Source organism: Oxyura jamaicensis, chromosome 19 (assembly GCF_011077185.1).
Source record: "Oxyura jamaicensis isolate SHBP4307 breed ruddy duck chromosome 19, BPBGC_Ojam_1.0, whole genome shotgun sequence".
NCBI lineage: Eukaryota > Metazoa > Chordata > Aves > Anseriformes > Anatidae > Oxyura > Oxyura jamaicensis.
This window is the reverse complement of record NC_048911.1, coordinates 7,675,013-7,703,009: the sequence shown is the minus strand read 5'-3', so window position 1 is coordinate 7,703,009 and position 27,997 is coordinate 7,675,013. Positions and strand designations below refer to the sequence as shown.

Sequence of the window (27,997 nt, the reverse complement as noted above, 5' to 3'; positions counted from 1 at the left end):
TTTAAAGTCTTGGGTGTGCAACAGGGAACAAGAGCACACAAGAGCACAGCCCAGGGGCACTGCCTTGTCTAGCAAACCCTTCAGAGGAGAAACTGTCAGTTGCCATCTGGCTGCAGGACACCGGTGAAGTACAGAGGACAAGAAAGGAACAGAGTGAGACTGTAACTTTTTGTCAGGGCAGAAGGTTAGAAAGCAGAAATTAAAAGTGACTTACAGTTGAATCGATGCACATGGACTTGACTATAAACTGACTTGCATTCAGCAGTAGCTGTGACATTTGGCGGTGGCCTGTGAGAACTCAGGTGATGATGTCCTAGCAATAACAAATACCATGTGTTAGATACTAAAACAAAAAAAAAAAACGCATGTTTCTAACAAGACACGGTAGTTTATGGCAGATAAATGTCAAAAAACAGTCTGAGGAACCAAATGATCAGTCAAGCCATGTTAAAAAAAAAAAAAAAAAAAAGAAATCCAACCATCCATTTTACCAGCAAGTCTGCTCTACGTTCCATATGCTTCATACTATAGAAGAAGCCCAAATATTGTTTTCTTGCCTTCTCATGATCTTCTATGACAGTGGGATTACACTGCGTATAATGGCAATACACACTCACTGCTGTAGTCTGACACCTTTCAAAGAGATGTTTGTTGTTGGAAAACTGTGCAGAGGCATAAGTGCTATATGAGGTGCCTAAATGGAGTCCCACTGTTTCTTTGTGTGTTCTCCCAGCTAACTGCACTGCTGATAGACAGCACCATTAAGCAGTCATTAGCACCATGTCTGAAAGCTTGGCTTCTGCTGATAATAACAGGCTATTCAATATTTTGAGCCTTTGTAAGAAAGAGGGCACCTAAATGAGAATAATGAGGCCATTCTGTGACATGCCTGAGGATATGAAACCATGAGTAAGTTTTTAGCCCATTTGATATGTGAACACATTACATTCGACTGCAACAGATTATTTCTATCCTAAAAACAAACAAACAAAAAAAAACCTGCTTCTATTAAATCAAACTATAAAAACAAAAACATCAGCACCAAGTAGTAATCAAAACATTAGTGTTACTGTAAAGCACAACCTTCAAAATAATTCTGTAGTTGGGTTACCCAACAAAAAAGAAAACTTATACATGGACAGATTTATGAAGTAGAGCAGCAGGGCTGAGATTCTAGCAGAAACACAGCAAATTCTAACAGCAAAGTTCAAAGGGATTTTATGATAAAAAGATTACTTCCAATTGTGCATAATGAGTTGTTCAGCTGAATGAGATGTGTGGATTATTTTGGCTTTGAAAAGGTGAATGAACTGAAATTTTGCTTTTAGACCTGATTCTTGCTTAGAGCAGTAGCTGTTTCTCTTAAAATTCATTTGCTTTCTTTGCAAAAGGCCCTAGCATTTACAGAAGTTTTTCTACCATATGGCTGTTTCAAGATTCTTTATGCAGTTGTGCAGTGTGGGTTCTGAGTGGGGCTATGCTGCGAACCCACTTTACATCACAGTCTTTTCAATAGCATGTTATTCCGCTTCCCGTATGAGCCCACATGCAAATGCTACAGCCTAAATAGGTCTAGGGGTTGATACCGGTTTAGTATATAGCTCAGCTTAGATGTTTAACATTCAAGCTTTACAATAAAATTAGGAGAAGTCCTTCTCTGTTCTCCAGCGTTGTTTTCTGTGTTCCTTTCCACAGAGATGGTGCTCTAGGAATTTTCTTGGGCATGCAAGTGTGCCACAACTTTTTACTGAACAAAGGAAGTGTGCTGGCCCTTAGCTCTTTTTCTTCTTTTGGGAAAGCTCAGTGACCTTTGCTAGATAAGAGGGTTGTGTATGCCTCTAGTTTAGCTCCATTTTGTATTCATTTTTTTTGGTACTGTTTTAAGTGGTCTAATGCGTGCAGTTAAGGTGGCTCTGCATAATACAACTCATTTCTTTGCATTTAGCTTCAGTTTCTGTATGTTTGTTTAACAGTAGAGCCTGAGCACACAAGCACAGCTGCTAAGAATTGTACAGTGCTCAGCATCTTGGGCTCCCTCTGGTTAAATGTCATGGAATGCAAGGCATGTGCTGAAGATGTTGGCTGGGCAGGACCTTGCATGTAGCATCGTCACCTTCATACACCTTAAGCCTGGAAACAGGGGAAGGCCACTGTGTTCTTTCGTTGTGAATCACTCTAACCTTACCATTCACAAAGGCTTAAAGGGAATGAGAGTGGGTGTGGGAGCAAGGGAAAAGCACCTGCTCTCAGAGAACTCCACTTACTGGCAGGCGGTTTCTCTTTGTACCCTTACAAGAGTTACCCTAGAGGGAAACAGACTTGCCAGTTTGCCTCTGTTCCAGTTTCTCTCCTTTTAATTTCTATTTTCTTGGTCTGACTGTTTTTTACAAGGATTAACTCTGTGGTTCCACTTAAGACTAGAAGAAAAGGTTTTATTCAAATTATTAAGGGACTTTACAAGCTGAGCATGTTAAACCTTTTGAGTTTGAGTAGCCTACAAACATACTAAAGTTGTTTTTTTTTTTTTAATTAAAAAAGATTAATGACTGATTGTTGTTTTTAGTGGATACTTCTAAGATTTAGTCTCTTCAATATTATAATTGGAGTAATATGCACATGCCCTACCTTAAAGGCAATTATAAATTCAGAGAATAGTATGTAGTGTTTGTTTTATCATCTTAATGTTTCATTAAATATTTGCTGGTTATGAATTATCTATTAGCTCAAATGTAACGGTTGATTCTGATTACCACTGTTCTTGAATTACTAATAATACACCTTGAATTTGAACAAAATGCTATTCTGAAAGAATAGGAGCTCAGAATAGGGTCTGCCTCATAATTATCCTTCTAAAAAGCATAAAATAAAGCCTTTTAAAATACACTACAGATTTTAATTATAGCAGTAATTCATTAGCACAAAACAAAGAAAATTAAAATAATAATTTTTCAGTGTTCTTGTAAACAAGAAGTATATACAATGGCTGGGATGGCATAAGCCTTCATATTGGCCTCAGTCAGCCCCTCTTGACTTCCAAGGTGGACAAAACAAGGCCCTGAGCATTGAACCCAGAACTAATGCATCTCTATCAGAGCCATGATTTACACCTTGACAGACTTATTTTCAAAACTGGAAAAGTAGTTCTACTGTTCATTAATTGCATAAACCATGTTATTGAAATAAAAAATGTATTCATTAAAGACTAAAATCTGTGAAGTTCTATTAAAAACTAACAGATAGTACACACTGTAGTTGCAGGAGGCAAGTCTGGCTTTCAAACATCAAGAGGTAGCTTAAGCTTTGCTTGTATTTTAGATACATTTCCTCATTATACACTGGATTAATCTGCTAGTGTATTTGGCTTTAGGGATTATAAAACTCACTGGTTTCCTCTTAATTTAGATTTGTGCATTTACACTGAAACTCTAGATTCTACAGCACGTCTTGTTATTTTCATTCTATGGTTTTAAACCCAAGCTGTCAAAACTAGATAAAATGGGAACTTTAGGTCTTAATTTTTTAGCTTACAACCCTAGGTTGAAAATCTTTTCTAATGCTCAGATTTACAGAGAAAATTCATATATATATATATTCTGAAAGATTCTAATGCTCAAAGCCAAATAAAAATAAGACAAATTATATTGTTCTTCACCTCACAATCTTTAGGTCAAATGCAGGATTTTTTTAAAAACAAATTGAGTTTTTAATACTGAGAATAATAAGAAAGTGCTTACATTATCAGCACCTAATCAGCAGAATCTGAAACAACTATATTTAATCTCTTTCATTAACAGTTTTTATTTGGCAGAACAAAGTAATTGTTTGTTTCAAGTCTGAAAATGCTATTGAGAAGAAAATCAGGCTGGTTTGGAATCTACAATCTTAGGAATTCTCCTCTGGATTCCATTGTATCTGAATCATCTTACTTTTTTAAATGGTCTTTATTACAACGTTCCAGAAGTTACATAATGGGCAACAGTTCTCATGAAAAAATATCCCAATGCCAACCTGCTGCCATGTTATGACACTGCTGTCCATCAGAGGTAATTATGAAAAGGAAAACAATATGACAATTGAAAGGTTCTTTCTTAATCTATAACTCTTCCCACTGATTTGAACATAACATTTGCTTTTCTAAAACAAGGATTTTTTTCAAAGGAATTAAATGTTCAATAATAACTGTGTTTTTCTCCTCTTCTCTAGTGTTCATAATGGCTTCTGGGCTTTTGGTTTACCCTTTTGGTTTCAACTCTGCTACTGTGAAGAGATTCTGTGAGAATTCAGACATCTACTATGCAGGAGACTGCCAGATTGGATGGGGGTATATGCTGGCAATTGTTGGGGTCATGCTGTCTGTCTTTTTACCATTCTTTGCAAAATATGCACCAAAAGAGCACATATCTCCAACTCCAATACCTACTATTTTATAGTATTTTATTACTGTTTAAGAACAGAACATTCCTGTCTACGGGCAATGGGCAGAAATTATTATAGCACTTCCATTTAGCTGTATTGCTGAAAGAAGGGAAAAAAAAAAAAAGAAGATGGGAGAAAAGGTCAGATTCACAAAGACCAAAAGTGCATTGATAGTCTTCCGTACATATAAGTAGCGAACACTCTGGAATCGAACTAAGATTAATCAGCAGCCTTTTTACTGCTCTAAACATACAGTGGCATAATGCCTTAGACAAAATATATATATATATCTGTTATCCTCAAAACATCTGTCTACCTCCCAAACAATTTCATTTGTGTCTCAAAACCGTAAGTCTTTTTAGAAGCTTCAATTCACTTTTTATATATTATTAAATGTCAAAACTTTTATGAACCCAATAGTTTTAAAACTGATAATGATATTTTGTTATAATTATTTTGATTAGTGAAAAAGGACTACTAGTAGCCATGGCCTAAAATTAAGCTTGATAACTAAAAAGAATTGTATACAAGAAAAAGTTTCTTTTTAGTCTAGATGTATTAGTAATACTTCCATATTGTAAATTGTCAGCACACTTTTTAATACCAATCTAATTGTCAAGATTTACAGTCATCTTCATGAAGATCACTTTTAGATGACTTTTTTCAGAGAGGCAGAGAGAGAAAGTGATCTAACTACTTCTAAGGGCTCCATGATGATATAACAGGTTACCAACAAAAAAAGACAAAAAAAAATCCGTATTTCTTAGGATTGTGACTTTATGTGGAATTTTACAAAATGACTTGAACTATGAGAACTGTAAGTTTTTTGGTTTTGTTTGTTTTTAAGTCTGTAAAGAAAAACCTGTGTTTACAAAATGTATGTGCCCTATAGCCCTTGTATGTAGTGACAATATAAGCCAGAATTAACTAGGTTCTAGTATTTCTATTCATATTAAGATCCCACTATTGTAAAAAAAAAAAAACAACAAAAATGCTACTGAACACAACAACTAAGAAGAATCTGATTCTGTGTCAGAACTAGCACATGGACATATTTCATGGGCTTATATGTGAAACCTGTCTAGTTCCTTCGGTAGCATTTGATTCATTACTATCAAGGACTGAAATAAGTGCACTTGATTGTCTTAAGCAAAACATTGGGTTCTAATCTCACCCCACGGTTACATTTTTCATTTAAAATAAAATTTGAATTCTATTGTCATATTTTATTTTTTATTATTTATTAATAAAAAGATAGATTATATTTAATTCAGAGCTGTACTCAGCTTTGTATTTTGGCAAAAAACAAGTGATCAAATTTATTATTTTTCACTTAAGTAAGCCCAACTAATTCCTGAATTTAGTTTGCTTGTGTTTTTTTTTGTTTGTTTGTTTTACATGGAAAGTGTACATGAAGGGACAGACAGAGAGACATGTTGAGGATGTATAAGAAAATGCAAACAGATAGAACAATCACTGTGTTATTTTAATACGTCAAAGACTTCTATAGCCTAGTTTACATTCCTCATGCTTATAAACTTTAATGGAACATTGCGTTATTTTTTAAGATAATGGTCCGTTGTTATGTCGTCATGCACTCTAAAGGCAAATTCTGCACGTAAACTTAGTAAATTCCATTACTAATCTTTGAATACAGATTTCAAAGTAGAATTAAGTACATTGAGAATGAGAGAGAATGAGAGCACTGTGGCTTTGCTCTCAATAAGGAATTCTATCTTCCAAATATTTAATAAAGTATGTTGAAGGAACGTCTCTAAAATAAACAGAAGAGATTTCCATCATTTCTGTATAGTAACGTGCTTTTCAGTAATGTCTTAAACTTTTGTTTTAAAAGAGTAACTGAAATTGATAATTTTCATATAAAAGTCAGAAAAGTGAGGAATAGCAAACAACAGGTAAGAAGATCATCACCATGAAGTAGAGAGAGACAGAGAGGCAGGCTTTTCTTTCCTAACCAACCTGTGCCTTTACACTAGTACCATTATACAAGACAGGATCAATATGGATACAAAAAAAAAAAATCAACAACTGAAAAATGTTGAGTAATGTGTATAAACTGTATTATGTAGTTTTTTTTTCTGTTTTGTGTAATGTTTACGACTGTCACTTAATGTTTCACTAGAAAAGTGATTTGTTAGTGTAAAATAGAATTATTTTTTTCTTGCAAAGATCTAAATACTGGAAGTAAAATTAATTTAGATTTCTATTAACATCCATAACATACTTAGTAGACACAAATGATCTATTCCTATCATTGCTTATTAACATAACTTTTACATATGCAGAACTGAAACCATCAATCAACTAAAATCATTAGGACTACATTTGTGTGATGTTGATTACACACACACTTGCAGGTCTGGTCCCATAGTTCAAGCTTCCTTTGTAACTTTGACTTACTGTTATAATGGAGTCCTACAATTTACAACACCGCTGTACCAAATCCTTTACTTCTTAAAACTCAAACTCTTCTGTTGTGAGCATTGTCAAATTCTACTTCCTGCAATACTCTTCACCATTTATGAGTTAAACTAATGCTTCCATTTGGAACTTTCTTTAATAATTTTATAATATATAAAGGAAATCAAGTATATCACCCTTACAACTGGATAGACAAAAAACTTTCCTTTAAACATCCATGCTCAGAACAAGCTTAGCACAGAACGAAGAGATAACGCAAATGATTCTTACTACAGTTAGTAAACTTAGTTAGTGACTTTAGTTCCTCAACTGACAGATTTAGAGGGTGTTGCTAACAATACATGCACTAACACTGACAGATCACTTTTTTAAATAAAGACTGTCTGCGAGTTGAACTGTGTAAAGCGTTTTCTTGTTAAAAGTCAAAAAAATTCTGGGATCAGGTTCAAGTTTTATTCTAAATATATATAATTTTTTAAGTGTAACTAAAAGCTGTATTTTCCATTAATGTGTTTCTGCGTTGATTAGCTGGCTCCTTTTTAGAATATTAACTGTTTTCTGTATTTGACTTGTTGGATACAATATTTCAATTATTTTAAATGTGAAATTTCCAATTGCCAACACTGTATAATAATAATAAAAAAAAAAACACACTGTTCAGTATTTTGATATCTTTTCTTTAAAAAAAAAAAAAAAAAACAACAAACAAAAACAAAGCACACACAAAAATAAATTCCCAACAGATTTGGTACAACGTTATTAAGGTAAGGAGAAAAAGAAATAGAAACAGCAGGAATAATCTATGAAAATCAATGCTTGAAGGCAAAGACACAAACATGTACACAGTCAATCCCTCAGATGATGTTCCTATGGCAAAGGAAAGGAAGTCCTGCATTTACGTTATTATTTCTCTCCAACTTCCTATGTGTCCTTGAACAATGTCCCTACAACTTTAAGGTATGTTGCTGTTTTATACAGGTGTTATAATGATTCATAGTTTTTAAAGAAAAATATAATCAGATAACATAACAACAGGAACCATACGAATACCTAAAATATGTAGCTGTATCCTGTGAAATTTTTCTTCAGTGTCTATTATGTTCATTTCTAAAAGAGTTTCTACACATATTTTTGTTATTCAGCAAAGGAAAGGGAACCCATTAGTTGGAACTGAAGTGGAATATACTATCTTCATACTTTCTGCCAAAGAGCAATTTTAATGCAATTACACAGAGCCTAACAGAACTTTGTTGATGTTTGTTAGCTACTAAACTTTGACCAAACAAATACTTAAAGTAAGTATACAGCCTACATTTTGAAATAGGTATTGAAGGAAATTTTAAAAATTGAAGATAAAAGGCAATAGCAATCTGAATTAGTTTTGATATCATTTTTTAAGACACTTGAACTACTGAAAGAGTCAGGTTTGTGGTTTTGTTTCAATTACCTGCATTTGCAAATGCCCAGATATTAAAAAAATATAGAAATAAAATTTCACTCAGCAAATTGTTGGTAAAAGTCTAAATTGATTGTTTCTATGCAACAAACAAACAAACAAACACTACCAACAGTGAAAAACAGTTGTCTGTAGATGATTTACTTGGGAAGACAGAGTTGTCTCAGAGAAGCAGGGGCTTGATGCCCAATTTTTCAAAACCTATTTGAGAATTCCTGCACACTTAGGCATCTCTGAAAAGGAGATATAATTTTCCATTCCCTTTAGCCACCTGTGATTCTGCCTCATTTCTCCTCATGCCTCAAAGATAGTTCTGCTATTAAGTGTTTCTTCACTGACTGGTCACTAATCAACCAGTTCTGCTTTTAATTATCTGAATCCACTAGGAATAACAGACAAAAGAGCTATTAATCAGGTATTCCTTGTGATTTTCACAGTGAAAAAGATCCATGGATGTTGAATTTTTGTTTTTGATGAAATTGATTAAACAGTCCATTTCTTTCCAAAAAAATAAAAAATAAAACTTGACTCATCCTAGTTAAGCAGGAACAGTCTATATAAATAATGTACATATAAGCAACTTCAACATTTTAATTCAGAATTTTTCCAGTAAAATCTAATCAGCTACACAACAAAACCTGCACAGATAATTATAAAATATGAACTATGAAGAGTAATAGTGGAAACAAAACATTGTCATTAACATTTGCTGGATAACATAGCATAGTAATATTTGCAATTGTTTAATCACATTTTCAGTATTAGTTTGGATAAATGCTGGATGTCCAGCCTTTTTGATAGTGGGAAATGAAAATGGGTCTCGGACAACCATTTTAACTGTTTCAAATTTCATTCATTGTTTTTACATATGCTGTCATCTCAACATCTGCAATTTTAACAAATTCTTGGAAAGTGTTTTGTTCTGGAATAGTTGCTGGTCTTACAGAGACGCACTTGAAAATATTCCTTTTTGTGTCATAGCTTCCCATGCATCTGTGCACTCGACCTCTAATTAGTCTTGGGAGCTCGCGGTCCTTCATCAAAAGCATAATAAACAAAAAATTATAACACCTTTCTAACATGAAAACTTTCAAAATATCTGGTTGCTAGTGGATTTCTGATGACTATATCAAACACAGAAGGAATTTATAACAGCTTTTTTGCTATTATCAACTATTTAGGAGTTGAACTGAAAGTCCCACCTGCATCATAAATATTTTTGGTGAAACAGAAGTCTGAGGATGCCTAAATAGTGGTTGTGTTATTGCTCTACAACAGTTTGGAAACAATAAGGTCTAAACATCTAGCCTTCCTTTTACACAGTAACTTTGTTTCATCAGAACAGTTTACTATTAACTTCTTAAAAGGGATTGTAGGTAGTGGTGTCTGTGTTATGTATGGGAGTAGGAATACTTACAATTTCATAAAAAACACAAGGCAGACTCTCCTTTCCATCTCTCAAAAGAAAATTCTTTGCTCCATATGCTCCAGATGTGACTGCAGAATCAAGTGTGCCTACAACATATAGCAATGACAAACTGTGATGTAAACATGAGAGCAGTACTAAATAAGATACAAAATAAATAAGATACAAAATTATCAAGACAACATTTCCCACACAAAGATACATAAATCAGCGTCAGCATCGTACCACACAATTCGTGCTGACAGCACTGGAAGTTCTGATACAAGTTATGGGCTTTACAGTAAAATTGTGTATGAAGTCTGTCTAAACTGAGTGATGAAATGCCATTCTCACAACTGTCATAGTAAATGGGTTATTATCCTACTAATCAGACCAAAACTAAATTCTCTAAGTTTTATTGATCCTCATTTACAAATCATCTTTAAGCACTACAAATATTTGTAGCCTTGTCAAAATTACAGTTTCTGAGATGCCATTATATTGTATATTTTTATCCATCTTGATTTAAAGCGTTTAGCCAGTTGTCATCTTTTGTCATGTTCATTTCTCAGATAACGTCACTTAAAATGCAAAGTGAAACACGCTAAAAGTCATCTTCATTTAGAAGCACTCCAGGCTTGAATTTATTCCCTGATTAATTAAAGATTATTGTAAATCTGTACCCCTCTACAGAAGGTTCTTTTTAAAAAAGAAAATGTATAGGATGTATTGTAACAAGGAAAGCAAACAAACAGGGTAGAAGGAGCTTAAATGTTGATGGATGACTATTTTAATAATTTTGCTGCTATTTCAATCACCTTTGATAGCTGAGTAGATCTCGCAGCGGGAAAATTATTTTAGTATTTTGCGTTCTTAATTATTTCAGATATTGTTCCTTAACAGTCAATAACACAGTTTCTCTAGGCTGTTGTCCTACCATTGTTATTGGTTGTAGCACAACCTATAACACTTACCTAAAACTTCAAATAATAGCGCAGTTTTGTAAGCATATTGACTCCAGTGCTTCATACTTTCAATGACAGCAGATATGATTCGCAAAGAATTCCTTTTTTCTTTAGGTTTTAATTCAGATGATGAAACTTCCTTTCAGAGGAAGAAGAAAACTCAAGTGAGATACACACTTACAGAATTTAAAAGGCAGATAGATGTTTATGTAATATTATTATATATCCGATATTTACATTACAGTATTTGTTCAGACTATACAAATAACCCCTTCCAATGTGTATGATCATGCTGAGGACTGGAGGCTATTATAATATTAGAATCTCAGTTTCAAACTTTTAAAGACTCAAGGGTTTATTAAGGCTGGTAGGACTGATGAAAGCCTCATCTTTCCTCAACTTTTTCTTTACGGTTTTCTTCATTATATCTTTCTATTAACTCTCTCCATAAATTTACCTGAATTTTGTCTTCTGGAACACAATCGAGTTGTTTTTCATTCATGTTACTTTGCTGACTGTTGCAGTTAAATTTATATGCCAGACCATGATCCTGCAGACTTCTTGGTACAGTGTTAGGTTTCACTGGCCATTGTCCTGTACGTGCATATGTTTGGTTAGTTGTTCTTGTTTTGATATGCTGAGATGAATTACAGTTATCAGGGTTTTTTTGCTGCTGAACAGCTTTCAAAGTATTTGAAGGGTTCTCAAACTTTCGAATAGTTCCACTATCAGATATTAGATCTGTTCTGTTACTTAGAGGAGTATACTCATTTCTGTTCCAAAATTTAGAACTGGGAGTCTTCTCTTCTACCCTGCAGTGTAACATAAGACACAATTCAGTATCAGAATACCTATTCTGAATACTCAGATATGTAATTGCAGTATATAAAAGCAATCTCTGTATTGTTTCAGTTTTAAATATCCATAAAATATTTAAACTCAAATAATAAACATTTGAGCATATATTTAAATTTATCCATATACAGAATAGTGATTACACACTTGCTTAAATCCCACTGAATTCAATGTGACTGATACATGAATTTAATATGACTGAAAAATTGTAGTCCCAAGCTAGGAAATAAACTGTCCTACAGAGGGATCTTACTTGATCTGAGATTTACTATTTTCCGTAAGTCTCATAACTCATAAGTTTTGATTGAACGTTTCCATATATAGTTGACCTAATGTGCACTGATAGAAGCTATCGATAGTCTATTGATAAATGATTCCTAGAATTCTCCTTGTGAAGTTCTCTCCTGGCTCTAAGATGATCCCCTTTCCTCATACAATTATTTGTGTGAATCCCAATTAAACCCAGAGATTTAGACACATACTTGAGTACTTTGTCAATATGAAACCATTATGGTAAAAATTATAAAAAAATAAAAAGGCTATATATTAGGCCTCATTAGGTGCACTGGAAAGATACTCCATCAGAATGTAATTATTTAGGACTATGGTGATGACCTGAGAATTAAAAGGGTCTCTCTGAATGCTACTAGAATATGGAATAATGCAAGGTGTATCACACCAGAATAAAAATAATTTTGGATAAGGGTAGTAAAAATTAAAGACTTCACTAACCTGCAGGCATACAAGTTTTTGCCAGCATTTGCTAAATTAGAATTTGATGCATTTGGTCGTTTCATAAGGGAAAGAGCCATCTCATGTTCTCCTTGGCTTTAAAAGATAAGTTAAAACTTCAGTGACAGAGTAGCAGCTTTAAGACAGGCACATGGCTCATAGGTTGTGAAACTAATAGATAGTACCCAAATAAAATCAGTAAATAACAAATAATCCTATTTTACATACCCATCATTCACTGCTTTCTGTAGTTCAGCTACTTCTGGTTTTGCATTTCCCCAGCCTAATTATCAAAAGACAAAAGATTGAATATATGTACAAACTGAAAAGATTGAAAGGTCTGCTTAGGCCTCCCACTCTTTATCTGCCTCATGTTCCACACATAGTCTCGCTCAGGAGGGAAAAAAAGGGAGGTGAGGGGTGATCCTTTGATATCTAAAATTATAAGGCAACTTCTGAAAAGTTGCTTTTCCAGATAATGCTTGACTTACAAACATTGGACATTTCTTATTAGCACAGAGATTTTTATTTCAAGTAAAGTATAATGAAAATAATAAAGATTGAATTCTGCATAGTTCTTTCTAAGGGCAATTTGAAAAAAGTTCTCTTCTCAATTACAAGAAAGACATCTTATAAATGTTTCTTTGTGTAACACAAGGCTTGAATTTTGATTGAAATAAACTGAAAACAAAAGGTCAGAGTTTCAAGAGACTCCATTTAAATGCCAGTGCTACTTCATTCTCTAACACACAAAGAGTTGACCTCCTTCTAGGCACAAAGCAAAAAAGCTCATTTGTACAGAGGAGAAAGGAACTTCCTGGAGGACATTTCTTACATAATGAACTTTTCAGAAATAAATATAAAGGATGCATATAGTTCTTTATAAATAAAATATCTAGTTTAATAATAATAATAAGTTAACATTTAATTGTATTTAGATCCATTAAAAAAATATATATCTTATTTACAATGACGTGGGAGAAAAGTCCTAAGTACAAGTCATAGAACAGGTACCTGTCTCATTTTTAAGTGGATTTGAAGTGAGGGGCTGTCTATTTCTTTTTTTCTGATTGAAAAGAGGTACAGGCAAACAACCTAAAATTAAAATAATAATGTTATACCAACAGCAAAAGGATATACAATCTATACTTAAACTAACGTAAATAGTAATTATCTAACAATTCTTTTAATTTACATCATCCATAGGAATTATACTTCATAAACACATAACATAGGCCAGATATTGCTTCAGAGAATTTTTATCCCTAGACCTCAATCCTGCCAAATCAGTCTGTGAGTTAAACACTTCACTTACTGACTAATCCCATTACTCCAAAATTTTGCATTGTGCTGTAATAACATAGAAATTCTACTTGGGAAATGGTGTTCTAGGATATAAGCATAACAATTCATGGACTGTAAAGCACAAAAGAATGAATAGTACCTGCTGTGGTGCGAGTTGAAGTGTCAGATAAACTCCTTTTCATTTCTGTGCTGTATTTTAATAGGCAACACTGTACTGATTACTTCAAATTTGCTGTGTGAAAGGTACATGGAAAAAGTAAATTAATTCATATTGTAAAGGCATTCAAATTTTCATTACTTTATGACAGTTTGTCTTTCTCTGTATAATTCTATTATTCACTTGAGATAAACCTATAATGTGCGAGAATTTGAACCAAATTTATAGGATTCACAGGTACACAAATAGCATGCAATTGGTCTTTGCAGATTAATGACCCAAATTCTTACATTCTTGCAGTAAAAATTATATTCTCTGTTACTTGCTTGTTGTAAAAAATACTGAATTCACTTTTGAATTTAAAAGTAAGTATACTTTCAAACATAAAGAACATTTTTGAATTCATGTAGATACAATCCTAATAATACTTAAGCATTGGCACAAAATACAAAGACAAGGTATATTGCTTTGAAAAAAAACACCTCATGATTTAACTACATGTGAGATACTATGTAGATTTTTGTCATGCTTTAAACAAACAAAAAAACACAACCTTTTCTGTACTGTATTGTACAGACTTAAAATCTTTCACCAAATTCCTCAGAGAAAATATTTCACACATCAAAAACCATCACTATCAAAGATTCTTTAAAAGATTATGACCAAATAATATAAATTAGCATATTAAATACGGATAGTTTACTATATTTGCTTGCTGATTAAAGTACTTTTATAATAAATATCCATATATTATTGTATGTATTGGGGATACTACAAAGACTGTTGTGTGGCGTTTGTTGCTATTCTATCAGTTACTGATTTGTATCACTTTTAGTAGCATATGAATAATACCCCCATACTTAGGCATAAAAAACATAAAACATTGCCTTTGTATTTATTTAGTTGATTTGGCAGTTAACTGTATGCAGCTGTTACATACCTTGATAAGAATTAAGCCCAAGTATCTATTACAGCTGAATCAATTTACTCTTTAATTCTGTAATACACACTAACTACACATGACATTCCAGCAGCTTCCACTTTATTGCTGTTACCTAATTTATATTTAAAATGCATTGATAGCTCTATAAAGCTTAATGACCATTAATAAATAATACACTTGTCAAATAAACTCCCATAAACCTGACATTTCAGCTTTTGAAGCCAGTTTTTGTGTTGTATAAGATTTCAGATTATCTTGCTTTGCTTTTTGTCTAATCCTGAAGATGAAAAAGAAAATAATAATAATAATAATAAAGTAAAACTAAAGATGGGTAAGGGGAGATACCGAGGCAAGCCTCCTCAGAACTTCACACGAGCAGCACCCCTCGCAGACGAACAGAAACGACTGCCCAGGGGCTGAGGGCTGGGGCTGAGGTGAAGCCCGCCAAAAGTAACGGACCAAACCGTCACGCCCTCGCTGAGGCGCGAGGCGGCAAAAGGGCGGGAAGGAGCCGATTCCTTGCCACGGCCGCTGGTGGTCATGAGAGGCCGCTACTGAGCGCCCTGGGTGCACCGGCAGGGCTGGGAACTCATCCCCGTTCAGTAAGAATATAGGAAAAATAAATCGGTGTCTCTAGGATTTAGTTAGGTATCTTTGCCCTCGAGTACCAACGCACGTGTCTGGGGCTCGCAGAACCCCGGGCAAGAGCTGAATATCCACAAATGGTGAACGCGAGCATGGTTACAAATAAAGCTACCTCCATTCTTCAAGCTAGGTTTTTAACACAGCTGTTTGCAACTGTGTAATTTCTGGCAGGCTACTGTGTTAAATTTTAGCTTTCAGATCAACGCATATTCAGTTTTAAATTGCTAGCTTCATGTGATTCTGAGTTTTAGATCAGGTCACGTCAGTGGAAATGAAGTAATCATTAGCAAATGTAGTGTTGTCATTAGTAACTTATTCTCTCCATTCCTTAGTCATAAACTAAGTCAAAACTCTTGTTGCAAAAAAAGCATACATAAAAACAATATTGAATTTTTAATAAACCAAGTATGTTCCTACATAACTGTCAAAATGCAAGTATTGGCAAAGCAAAGGAAAAAGGGAAATCAGAAAACTGAAAACATTTCAAGTGTCTACATTTATGCCACATATTCATGGGTGTCTGTAATGTCCCGGGAGACCAGGAGTTAAAAACTCTTTGGAAGTTAGCTGCTCTAAGGGTATAAAAGAAGCTTCCATGGCTTTAGTTCCTAAACTCCTTTGGAAATGCACTGTATCTGTCCTAAGAGAGCTCTTAGGAAACAAACTTCTTGCATGTTAAGTGAGGTAAGTGCACAAACGATCTCTGTATTTCATTCAACATTTTGCAATGAATTATAACCATTTCAGCACCATCAGCAATGAGAGATACAGTATGTGTTCTAGCACTGCATATTTGAATTTTGCCGTTTACTCTTCAAACTGCTGTGGTGTTTCAACAAATTCAACAAACCAAGCTTCAGAGCACGAGTCATTTTTTTTTCAAGCAGCATGTAAATAGCCATTTTGGCACCTTCGCTAAAGAGACCAAGGTCAAAGGACAGTACAGACTGTCCAGTGCTGTAAAATAGAGCTTTACTGCTTTGCTTAATAAATTACTTACTGTGATTAAATAGCAGACAGCCTACAACAGTCATACAGCAACAAAGTAAGCAGTCTATCTATATTAACTTGCTGTAAGGTTCAGACATAAGCTGCAATGTAGAGAATAACATTCTTAGGAAGTGTATGACTGACAGAACTTGTCTATGTAAGTCCTATGTTTAGCTTTGTTTTCATAGACATATAATCTATCAACCTGGGTTATAAAACCTCTCACAGATACTAGTCAAATACTCTCTCAGTTACTGGAGTATATCCTAAATAACATAGAATTGTTTGATAAACATTTTCGAATCCCTTACAGTTTAACATTTTTATATCTATATTACGTGCTGGATACTAGTTGTAAATAATTGTCATTTACAGCAATAAGACTTTGTTTGTTGTAATCAAGATCCTTTTTCTAAATGTTTAGCTGAAGTTTCCTTTCAGAAATCCTACCTGAATGCTTTTGGAAGTGGAAGAAGTTGTTGACTAAGTTTTTTGGGGGGGAGAAAACTATTGTCCCACTGTGGTCTGTATCGATTTCCTTTTTTTATAAGGGGTTGCAGATGTTAAAAGGGTTCATCACCAAGTTGTTTCAATGTCACAGAGGTCTGTGTTAGCAGATCCCAAGACAGAACTAGAGCCAGGAATACTAGGTGACTTGTGGGTATATTGCACTTTAATTTCAGATAGTGTTTGTTCTGATCATTGTTCTTCAGATGTTATAAAACAAAAAAAGGTCATACAAGCAACAACATGCTTTGAGGAACTCAGCTGTTCTTGTTTTTTTTAGATGGAAGTACTTGATGTTTCAGCATTATGTGTTGATCTGGAGCCAAGATATGATTCATATTTTACTATATTTTTTTCTCATTTTATATCATTCTGCTCTGTATACTGTAATGTTTATTTAATGTAAAACACACATGAATATACTTGTTACCCATAGCTTGCAATGCAAAAATATTAGATGTTTAAGTACATTCTCAAAGAATGCATTTTAAAAAGTTTCTTCATACTTTCTTAGCACATTATTTACCTATATATCACATATTAATAGAGCTAGCCGGGAAAAAGTTAACTTTTGAACTGTCTAACAGTACAATTACCAGCCTTGGAGGTATTACTAAATATGGTAAATGAAGGGGAGGGCTCCTTGAGAGGGAGGAGAGTCCGATGAGCAACTCCCCGCCTCACAACAGGAATCTGAAACTGGTAGAGAAATGTTAATTCGCTTCGTTCACGTCTGACCTAAACAGGCGTAAATAATTTCCTATTAAAAAAAAAAAAAGTTATTATTTTTATTGGTGACACAAGCTTTACTTTACCATTATTTTCTGTTTTGCTTTCAGCAATTCTTAGAGCTGCTGAAAAGCATGACTTCCTGTTCTGTTGTTCATAAACCTCCAGTCAGAAGGGTTGCTATCTTTGGAGGAACTCATGGTAATGAATTATCAGGGATATTTTTGGTCAAGCACTGGCAAGAGAATGGAGCTGAAATTCAAAGAACAGGAATGGAAGTGAAACCATTTCTTACCAACCCAAGAGCTGTGAAGAAGTGTACTAGATACATCGACTGTGATCTGAACCGTGTTTTTGACCCTGATAATCTTGGGTAAGAATAGTTATACTTCCTGTTGTTTTAATTTTCTCTTTTTTAAAATTGTAAGGTGCTTCTTTTCCAGATTAAACTGTTAACACAAGTTCCACTACTATTTTATCTGTAAAGTCACATAACTTAAATTATTGACCTTTAACCCAAAAAGAACAAATTGGAGTTTCATTTTAGATTTGTCACTAGTAGAATGAGTCTCAAACCAACACATAGTCTTAAACATAGCATTTTAAATTAGTATGAGATTAGCTGTGTTTGTGCAACCTTAAGTATTGCTGTTCTGAGGTGTAAAGTCATTATTTCTCATGTCTTCTAGTGCAATGAAGCTCTGGAGCTCTTCTGAATACAATTATACTTGCAGTAATATAGGATATGTGAAAACATGACACAATCTAAATGTAGACCCCATCATCTGAAAAAGTGGCATATAAATTGGGATACAATTTAATTTCAGTTACATATAATAAAAGATGAAAACTTGAAATTAGGTGTGAGAAATAAATCAATGGCAAAAAGATCAGCAAAAAATTCAATAATTTAACAGACTCCTTACACTGGAGAATTACAATCTATACTGTACAGTAGTAATTGATTTCATATTTTTAATGGGATTTTATATTTCTCTGCTTTCGAGACATCTATTTCAGAGGTGTACTTTGTGGTATGAACCAAACATTTTTAATGCTTGGTATAGTTGCATGCTTAACAGGTAATTATGTATCAGAAAGGTCTTAGTGGTGAAAATGAATATCACTGAAAGAAAAATGTATCACGTTTATTTTGTAATCAAGGATATTCTTATCCTGCATGCTTTTTCAACTGGTTGTCATCTAACAATTTTATTGCTGGTTATTAAATTAGATTTAAAATAATTACACAGAAATGTTAAGGACACTCTTTTAATTGCTTACTTAGGACAAACATATGGAAAAAAAAGGTTGCTTTGAACACAGGACACTTATAAAAAAAAATCAGATTAACACCTGCAGGTTGACATCATTTTTAAAAATAATATTCCTTTGCATATTCTATTAAATTACTCAGTCCATTTACAGCAGTAGTGCAGTAGCGAATATATTTGAATGATTTTCACCTGATCACTTTAAGTGCAGACCCTTCAAGACTGCAAATGATTTTACAAAGTCAGAAGGAGAGGGAAATCCTGATACTACATGGTGGGAGTCCTATTGGCTTCGACAAGAAGTATTTAACAGTTTTATGTGAAGGAACCTCAAATTGCAAAAAACTAGAGAATACAATGATAGATTCTGTGATATACAGAATTGTAAAAATAGGAAGCTTGAGAGGCTCAAGTAAGAATTCTTACCCACATCACATCCCATCAGTAGATCAAGTTCACGTCACCATTCCCAATATATTATCTTGCCATTTCTTGTACTTCAGCAGAGGTGATCCCATAATTTTCCTCAGCAACCTCTTCTGATGCTTAAATATCTGTGCAGTTAGCAAGGTGTTTTGCCAGTTTTTAACAAACCTTTATTTATGCAACTTAATAGCAGTATTTCTTACATAATTAAAACCTTACAAAGCTTGAGAAGTATTGAGAAAGAAAACTGAACTTAGCACAAAAGATACTAGGTGTTTCTGTATTGTACTTGGGTAGCATCCCAAACCTAACAACAATCCCAAATCTGCTGTGTATGCAGAACAAGTCTGAACTGCAGCAGCTTTTTACACTGTTTATATGTAAGTAAGGTATCTTGGCATCGTGTATCAGTTTCCTATACATCCCCTAAAAAGACAAGAAGCAGATGATCTCAGACCATTCCTTAGGCCAAGACCATTTTTAAAGTCTACTACAGATAGAGCCACCTGAGACTGAAGGTATTAAAACTTTGGAAGAACAGGTTGGAGGTAGCAAAATCTTCTGTGAGCTTTGAAGGCCAAGAGGACTCAGAACAACAGGCTGTAATAAAATCTGATCAGAACACAAGAATATATGAAATCAGGTTATGAAAGACCTTGTAACTGAGGTCCACGACAAAAGGGCATGAACCAATGTCCAAATACCATCTTCAGTGGAAGCTGGATTCAGTCTCAGAAGTGGCTTAAGTTGTTGATAAATTTGGGGTTAGTTTTCTGCATGGAGGTAAATTTTGAGATGTATGGAATAGAAGAAGACAATGTAATGACATAAGAGAGAAGTAAATAGTCTATAGCTAAAATCAGATTAAAAAATCTGCACGAGATATTAATAGTAAGATCTGTTTTTCATTAACAATCATATTCACTTCAAACACAAACACCATGTTTTATGTAAGGCACTTAAATAGGTGATTTCAACTCCAGTCAATTATGGAATTAAAGTGAAAAGAAAAGGATATACGTATTTTGTTGACTGTAAAGCCATGGAATGAGTTTACTAATTTCTTTGTACTAATATTAACAGCAGGACAGTGGTGGAAGATATTCCATATGAAGTGAGAAGGGCTCAGGAAATCAATCAGATATTTGGTCCAAAAGGTAGTGATGATGCCTATGACCTTATTTTTGACCTTCACAACACCACTTCTAACATGGGTGGTACCCTTATTCTTGAAAACTCCAGTGATGACTTTACAATTCAAATGTTTCATTATATCAAGGTAAAACTAATTTAAATGAACTATTAAAATAGATTATTGTTTGCAATGTATTACTATATATTATTTCTTAGTTTCTTTAAATATTCTATTTTTTATTTTGCAAAACTGTTTAAAATATTTAATCACTCCGGATTTTTAAAATCAGAGATAATTAATAATTTTATTATAATACCAGGTAATTCAGATTTGACCTCATTCATAATCTTTATGTATTAAAATAGTCCTAGTAAGACTGATGGGCAGAGAGTAATGCTTAGAATAAAATCTATGAAAATAAATGTAATTTAACCTGATGCCACATTGATCTGTCAGGAATTTAAATAAATTTGCATCACACATACTAAATAGTTAAACATTAATTTTATGAAATAAAGACATGGAAAAACTAATGGAACCAGGTAACAAGTAATGTTCCCCTTGTCGCTATTTATAGGAATAGTAATATGTTTTTGAAACCTATTTGATTCCGCTGTTCCTGCACCTGAAAAATATCGGTGAAGTGAGGTTTGCAAAAGTGCTGGTTTAAGTAATCTGGTTGAAGCTATTGGTGACCTAGACAATGAGTGAAGAAATAAAGGTTAGGCCAATGATGTGCACTTATATGATGATGATGATGATTACCTTAGAAGCAAGGCATATTTTAACATTCGATTTGATCTATCTTAATTTAAATCTTAATAAAACATTTGAAGGTATAGAACGTTTATGGCTAAAATTATATGAAGAGCAATAGTAGGCAGTAATTGGAATAGAGGCCTGAAATAGGCTTTCATGTCAAAAATAGGATTCTACTCAAAATAAATAAATAAATAAATAAAGGCCTAATTCACAATCCATGTCCCCAGAAGAGAATTTAAGTGTAGCAATAACAACAACAAGATTTGCTTAGAAATCTGCTTTAAAGTATTTTGCTTATAAATTCTGCAACACTGATGTGTAGATTTTTCTTCCTGTTAGCAATTTAAGACCAGCACTGTGTTCAGTTATATTAGGAGACAGCATAGTTCAGCGGACCATGCCTGGCATGAGTTAATGGAAAGAAGACCAACAAATACAGCTTTGTATGTTTTCTAAAGATGTCCTACTTCTTTGAGCACCACGAAATAAAGGCAACATATTGAACACATTGTGTAAATCACTTCTGCATCAGTAGTCTTTTGTGGTACAACATTTAAAAAATATTTGCATAACAAAGACATTTTAAAACAATCTCCACAGAATGCTTTGGCTCCAGAATGCTGTCCTGTTCTGCTGATTGAACATCCTAACTTGAAATATGCAACAACCCGATCTGTAGCAAAACATCCTGTTGGTAAATATGAAAAATAAAGACCATTTTTAACCCAACAGAAATTATATAAAAAATGTCTGTTTCACATCATCATTTTGTTACATTATACAGTGTGCTCTGATCACCAGTAGCTATTTGTTTGACAATGTATTTTACCAAATCAAATGTTTATGATTTTCTCTTCTAAAGTGCACTGATTTTTACTTGGCTTACAAAATACAGAAACCAGATGGAAACTTATAAATTTAGTTAACCCACTGTTTTCAGAAAATATTTATAATGTATGAGGATAAGGAAGAAGTAACAGCTTCTGAAAAGAAATGTTTAATTCCTCTAAATAAGCCTTGCCTAAAACATTGGGTGCTAGCCAAGAAGGGAAAAAAAGATGATGTAATAAAGGAAGGTGAACATGATTTTCTACATGGAAGTTGTTAACTTTTTGATTTATGGAATCAAAACCATAACTATAGGTAAAAGGAAAAAATAAAAACACATTATTTTGCCTGTCATACTAAACAGTGAGTTCTCTAAAATGCATCATGGAAAGACAATTTAAAAAAAGAGTAAGAGAAATGAACATATGTAGTGACCATTTCCCTTACCCGAGGAGCACACTCAAAAATGTACATATGGTTCTTTGAACTGATCCTTATTCATGAGCTAAATTTCCTGTTTGCCTTCCAAAATCCTGTAACTGTGTAGTTTAAAGTTTGTCTTAAACATAAAACACAGACCCAATCAGACATGTATTTTTCCTTTGTAGTCCAAGTATGTGATCTATTATGGCTATATTAATAATCTCCCTGATCTGTGAACAGGTGTGGAGGTGGGTCCCCAGCCACAAGGTGTTGTTAGAGCTGACACTTTGGACAAAATGAGGAAGATTGTCAAACACGGCCTTGATTTTGTTCAACTTTTTAATGAAGGTAGAGTAAGTAATGAAATAATAAAAGCCCGTGTCACATCAGTGGACTATTTCAAGAGAGTAGTTTTTTAAAAAATAAAATAGTTTGAGCTACAACATTTTACAGCTAAACAAGTAAAATTGAAGGGGATGCATAGGAGGTGTTGTCTAGATCACCTAACTGCAGCATCAGAAGAAGTTCCGAAGTATTCTTGATAGCTCTTTTGGGTAGCTTTGAGGGTATTTCCCCTTTGCAAAGATTCAATAAGTGTACTTGATCTTAAAGTTGCTTTGAGAATCTGAAATAGTAGCTAACTATTTGTGTAGCAGTACGTACATTGAGAACACTGTGTACATAAATTAAGAAGGAGGTATTTAATTTACATATTTTCTGTGCATTATCTCGAATTACAGTCAAGAAATCTTGTAAGATTTTTCTTATTACCTGTGTACACCTGTGTACTATCTAAAACATACTGACAAAAATAAACGTTGAAAATTCTATTGGAGTACATTTGTCAGTAGGCTATATTTGGAAATTGAAGGATAAGAATTTAGTTGTGCATGTCGGAATCTACATTTTGTGCTGGAATTGTAAAGATTAAACAGCACTGACACCATTCTGTATTATGCAACACTACCAAACATAGGCCTTTCAGCGATTTCTTCATCTACAAAACAAGTATTTATAAATATATAGAGAAAGGCCACATTTCAGCACCACTGATCAAATTTAGATCAGGGCTATGTATGCGACAATACACGACATGATTATCTTTGTCTAACTTGGATTCTAGGGGAAGAAAGACCTGGAACTAGACACACTTTTGATGTATAAGCTAATCACTAGTGTGCAAACCTTGACAATGTACAACCTAATAATTTAAGTCATTCTACAGAGAATAAGTAATGCATTGTTCTTTTTAACAGTCAGTTGTTCATTTTGACATTAAACCACATTTATTCTTTCTAGGAAAAGAATTTCCACCATGTACAATTGAGGTTTATAAAATAATGGAGAAAGTAGATTATCCCAGGAATAAAAATGATGAAGTTATTGCTATTATTCACCCTAAACTGCAGGTAAATTCTATAGCAGTTTCCATTTACACCATCTTATAAGTATTCCTGTGTAGCTCCTGCTGCACTATAGTATATTTTTAATAGTAAATAAGATATTGAAAATGAGAATATTGCCACTGGGTTTACTGAATACTTTAGATCTTCCCTATAATAAGTTCTATCACTAAGGTCAGACAGTATTTCAGTAACTGATTTGTAGATAACTGAATCTAAAATCATTTTTGAAAAAACTGAAAAGAACATTACAATAGGATAGCTTATATTTTAAAATGTAAATCTAATTTTGAATTCTAAAGTGAGGGTCTTTTTTAATCAATTGTGAGCATACATGGTTGCCTTTAGTTCACCTTTACCAGTAAGTTAATTCTACACAAACCTGAAAATGAGGCCCAGAAACCCAACATTATGTAATTAAAATGAATTCTTTTAGAAGCTTTTGACATCAACTGTAGGGAATATAATTATTGAGCATAAATTTAGAATTCACTTTTTTTTTTTTTTTTTTAATGTTCATGTAAATATATCCTATTTATTTTCTTTCTCTAAGGATCAAGATTGGCAGCCACTGAACAACGGTGATCCTCTATTTTTAACCCTTGATGGAGAAGTAATTGCATATAAAGGGGACTGTACAGTCTATCCAACATTTATTAATGAAGCTGCATATTATGAAAAGAAACAAGCTTTTGTAAAAACAATCAAAATGGAACTCACTGCAGAACACATCAGATCCTCAGTTTTAGACCGGAACACTTCTTGAAAGCTTTTTACAAGTTATCCTTAAAAATAGTGGATTTCTTCTCTGTGAAATTCAGTGCCATTCAGTAGTTATTCACAGACTAAATATATGCAGAATCTAATTTTAAATTGTAATTTAATTAACCTTGTTGAGAACTTTTAAGATGAAAGATGTCATAATGCTAATTATGGCTACTATTTACTTGTTCTAATAGATTACTATAGATATAAATAATATTTTTATGAAGTTTGATAGTTCATGCTATATAAAATGATTAAACCATGTACAAGATATATTGATGAGTAGCTATAAAGCATCTATCCAGAATTACAGAGAAAGTAAATGTTAACCCCTCAAACTACATGATAGAGAAAAAAATACAGCAATTTTTTACTTTATAAGCCCAAACATCCAGTAACCAACAGTTTTTAAAATGGGGTGATCCTTGAAAAGAATTGCTCAGATAAACTGTATAAAATGTGAGACAAAGAAAATAAGCTAGAGGGAAAGAGACATTGAAAGGGGATGTAAATTAAAATTCTTTTTTATTATCTGCATATGTTATTAGCTCTTACTGCACTGAAATGGAGGCCTTAGGTTTTGTTTTTATGAAGACATAAAATAAGCTAAAAACATAATTTCAGAAAAAATATTTTAAAATCAAACACTGTTTAAATTGAAACTACTACAAGATTAATTCAAGCTGTTTCTGACTTATCTTTAAAGACAAAATGTGGTTGGATTTAGGAAGTGACCAGTAGTCTGAAACACCTACTGTGTTAGGTATCTCCACCTCCCACTTGTAACATTTCCAAATAAAGTTTACATCAAATGTTGTGCCCTGAAAGGTTTCAAAGAACAAGGCAGGATTTAGGTAATTATGCAGGCTGTGTTGAAGAACAATGCACTAATCATACCTGACTATCTCAGAATGGAAATTAAGAAAATCAGTATGGGGAGACTTCTCAGAATTTCGAGACTGACTTGTTCTGTATTTGTAGAAAGAAAGCCTGTCATACTAGCTGAAAAAGAGAAGAAAATGAGGATTTAATTAACTTTTTACGGATGTTTTAAATGTATTTGACAATAATCAGAGACAGAAAAAATGTTAAGAACTTTGCATAAATTCTGAAAGCACACAATAATTAGCCGTTTACTAAATGATTCGTTACCAACATAACCCCTAAAGTATATACTTCAAAAAGTGATGTCCTCCTTATTCACCACTAAGCCAAAAACCTTTCTAGCTTCCTTTGTGTAACCTTAGAGAAATAAAATTAAAATACAGGACAGAATGAGATGTTTATTGAAGTACATTTTATTTCTTTATATTGAAATAAATATTGTATAAAAAGTACAAACTGATCTGCTGTAGTGGATCTTGATAAGAGCCTTGAGATAGGAGACAACTGGTATGTGGCAGGACTCCATGGCCACAAAGGCAACTTTCTCAGTGAAGAACTTTTAGAAACAATCCTGCCCACCCACCCCCTTTCCTCAGTTATATCACATAGCTTTGTACCTGGACATGGCTACAGCACGTTCCTTATGATTTTTTGGCTTCCCTGTTTTATGGCTGAGCCTACAGAGTGATCTCAGTACAGTGCAGAGACATCTGAAGTTGTTTTCAGTGACAAGTCTATCCATACCAATATGGAGTACAGCTCAGACTCATTTATTCCAGTTCCTGAGTATATGTGATGAGGTATGTTTTTTCATACAAAAACTGGCACTCAAAAGCATCCAAACAGAACTACATAGTCCTAAGACAATATTTTTTGTTGTCAGTTTCCATGAAAAATCAGCCAGCAGAGATGAAAGATTCTGGAAGATAGGATTTTTTCTTCTCATACTCACATATCCTACTAAGAAGGTCAAACAATGCTCAGATACTACATCGGTATATTGATACGCATGAATGTCCTTCCCCTGGAATTCCTATGCACTGTAAAAAAGCATCTGAAGATTTCAACTTGATCCCATCCATCCGGGCCATACACCGTAGCAAATGCCTGATAGGACATCTGTAGAAGACCAGTTTGGTAGCGAGAAAAATGTTCACCATCCCTGCAAATAGCTTTGCACTATCCTTTCCGATGGAGAGTTCCCTCACGTTCTCTTCTGTGTTAAGAAAGTTTTTTGGACCATTTTGCGCACTTCAGGCTTAGCTGTAAGAATCCAATGCAATTCATATTATCATTCAAACACAAAACAGAATTAACCTGAGTGTTTCCTAAATAGCACCTTTAAAACAGGCACCAAATGAATATATGACAAAAATCCACAACAATGAAGATACATATTGTAATAATTGAAATCTAAAGGTACACAGGACAAGTATTTCTTTTTATACATACACAAATAGAAAACTAAAAAATATAATTTATAGTACTAGGTCATCACAAGTAATGAAATAAAAAAGTGCTACAGAAATGCATTACACAGTCCTCTGAATTAAAAAAATATATATATAAATTTTAAAGTCTGCAATTATATTGCATTTAACTTATTTTGTTTCTTTGGGAAGAAATACTGACTTTCATTTTTCTGAAGTGGTTGGATGTAGGAATTAATTTAATTAAACCTGAAAACTTCCAATGTGATAGCAAGATTCACCAGTATGGAAAAGCCCTATTATTTAATGGGAAGGCACATGTATGAATAACAAATAAAAATCCACATATGATCTGCATGAATAAAGACCACATTTGTACCCTAGGTATTATACACAGGAAAACAGATCACAAGGCTAATGAGATCCGAAGGGGCTATTTTTTCCACTTGAGGCTTCTCTTAGTGGGATAAAGCTTCCAGTAACACTGACCATCAATACAAAAGCTGCAAATGTTTCCAGAACATTGTTATTTCAAAATAACATTCTTCATTTAGTAGTCTTCAAAATTGAAATGCCTTTCTTTTCTCCATGACAAGAACTTAAGTTTTTTTCAGAATACAGTATGTTTAAAGTTAAAGATTTGAAAACAAAAGACATCAGACTGGGATCACAAAAATCTCAGTTTTCCACAAAAGGAAGAAATATCTCACCTTTGACCTTTTTTAACCAGTACACAGTCTATATCCAAGTTTGAATAGGCATACAAACTTGGACAGCAATGGTTTTTAAGAGGCTCAAAATTGAACCAGTGAAATAGTCCATTTTATTTTTAGCATAGCTGCACTGATTAAATGAGTTAAAGTCATCAGACCATGTCACTGAAAGTTTGTGTTCCAGCTGGTTACAGCTGTCCAAAATATTAAAAAAGCTTTCAACATCAGCTTCTGATGCTTTTAACCTCCAAAGCATCCACATATGAAATACAGAACAACTAAACAGAAGTTTCAGGCAAATCATCCATTTCTTCAAACGTATTCAGGGTTGTTTTGCTATTAGTTCTTGAATTATCTTGAACTTTGCTTGGATCTGCAAAAAAGTGCATTATAAACAAAACCGGAT

At 33.5% G+C, this 27,997-nt stretch overlaps 4 protein-coding genes across 17 annotated transcripts in view; 2 read left to right on the top strand and 2 right to left on the bottom strand.

The window, feature by feature from the left end:
• Positions 1 to 6,458, top strand: part of LOC118176196 (transmembrane protein 211-like) — a 63,242-nt gene extending 56,784 nt beyond the window's left edge. Inside the window, exon 3 of the mRNA XM_035343015.1 lies at positions 4,204 to 6,458. Coding sequence (XP_035198906.1) covers positions 4,204 to 4,430 — 227 coding nt within the window. The 3' untranslated portion in view covers positions 4,431 to 6,458. The remainder of the gene's footprint in view (positions 1 to 4,203) is intronic.
• Positions 5 to 15,161, bottom strand: SPATA22 (spermatogenesis associated 22). Of its 8 annotated transcripts, XR_004755292.1 has the most exons (10): positions 14,287 to 14,423; positions 13,716 to 13,808; positions 13,286 to 13,366; positions 12,500 to 12,554; positions 12,272 to 12,367; positions 11,142 to 11,496; positions 10,694 to 10,823; positions 9,732 to 9,829; positions 215 to 313; positions 5 to 110 (listed from the first exon to the last, which is right to left on the bottom strand). XR_004755292.1 is itself a non-coding variant. In XM_035343007.1 (9 exons), the coding sequence occupies exons 2-9, from the start codon at positions 13,756 to 13,758 to the stop codon at positions 299 to 301; spliced, it is 873 nt and encodes a 290-aa protein (XP_035198898.1). In that variant the 5' UTR covers positions 13,759 to 13,808; positions 14,287 to 14,423; the 3' UTR covers positions 68 to 298. The 8 variants fall into 8 exon arrangements, 7 of the variants coding, with proteins under 7 accessions (XP_035198898.1, XP_035198893.1, XP_035198897.1 ...); XM_035343007.1 differs by having other exon boundaries at positions 68 to 313; XM_035343002.1 differs by lacking the exons at positions 5 to 110; positions 215 to 313; positions 14,287 to 14,423 and adding exons at positions 8,776 to 9,348; positions 15,022 to 15,161.
• Positions 9,591 to 25,841, top strand: ASPA (aspartoacylase). 5 transcript variants are annotated; one of them, XM_035343013.1, is made up of 7 exons: positions 9,591 to 9,607; positions 17,658 to 17,920; positions 20,331 to 20,526; positions 21,745 to 21,838; positions 22,636 to 22,743; positions 23,695 to 23,804; positions 24,352 to 25,841. In XM_035343013.1, exons 2-7 carry the CDS (start codon positions 17,682 to 17,684, stop codon positions 24,562 to 24,564), a joined length of 960 nt encoding a protein of 319 aa, XP_035198904.1. In that variant the 5' UTR covers positions 9,591 to 9,607; positions 17,658 to 17,681; the 3' UTR covers positions 24,565 to 25,841. The 5 variants fall into 5 exon arrangements, with proteins under 5 accessions (XP_035198904.1, XP_035198899.1, XP_035198902.1 ...); XM_035343008.1 differs by lacking the exon at positions 9,591 to 9,607 and adding an exon at positions 15,887 to 16,005; XM_035343011.1 differs by lacking the exon at positions 9,591 to 9,607 and adding an exon at positions 16,287 to 16,468.
• Positions 25,815 to 27,997, bottom strand: part of TRPV3 (transient receptor potential cation channel subfamily V member 3) — a 34,724-nt gene continuing 32,541 nt past the window's right edge. For all 3 annotated transcript variants that reach the window (XM_035342990.1, XM_035342989.1, XM_035342992.1), the window contains one exon: positions 25,815 to 27,964. In XM_035342990.1, the coding sequence (XP_035198881.1) occupies positions 27,870 to 27,964 (95 nt within the window). In that variant the 3' untranslated portion in view covers positions 25,815 to 27,869. The remainder of the gene's footprint in view (positions 27,965 to 27,997) is intronic.

Bases quoted from the DNA above. Each gene is read 5' to 3' on its own strand.
- SPATA22 (XM_035343002.1), bottom strand. From the start codon at position 13,758: ATGAAAAGGAGTTTATCTGACACTTCAACTCGCACCACAGCAG. The intron at 13,367-13,715 runs GTACTATTCATT...TTTTAATTTTAG, and splicing joins TTCAACTCGCACCACAGCAG to GTTGTTTGCCTGTACCTCTT. The intron at 12,555-13,285 runs GTACCTGTTCTA...TTTGATAATTAG, and splicing joins TCCACTTAAAAATGAGACAG to GCTGGGGAAATGCAAAACCA.
- ASPA (XM_035343008.1), top strand. From the start codon at position 15,946: ATGCACTGTATCTGTCCTAAGAGAGCTCTTAGGAAACAAACTTCTTGC. The intron at 16,006-17,657 runs GTAAGTGCACAA...TTTTGCTTTCAG, and splicing joins CTTCTTGCATGTTAAGTGAG to CAATTCTTAGAGCTGCTGAA. The intron at 17,921-20,330 runs GTAAGAATAGTT...TAATATTAACAG, and splicing joins TTTGACCCTGATAATCTTGG to CAGGACAGTGGTGGAAGATA.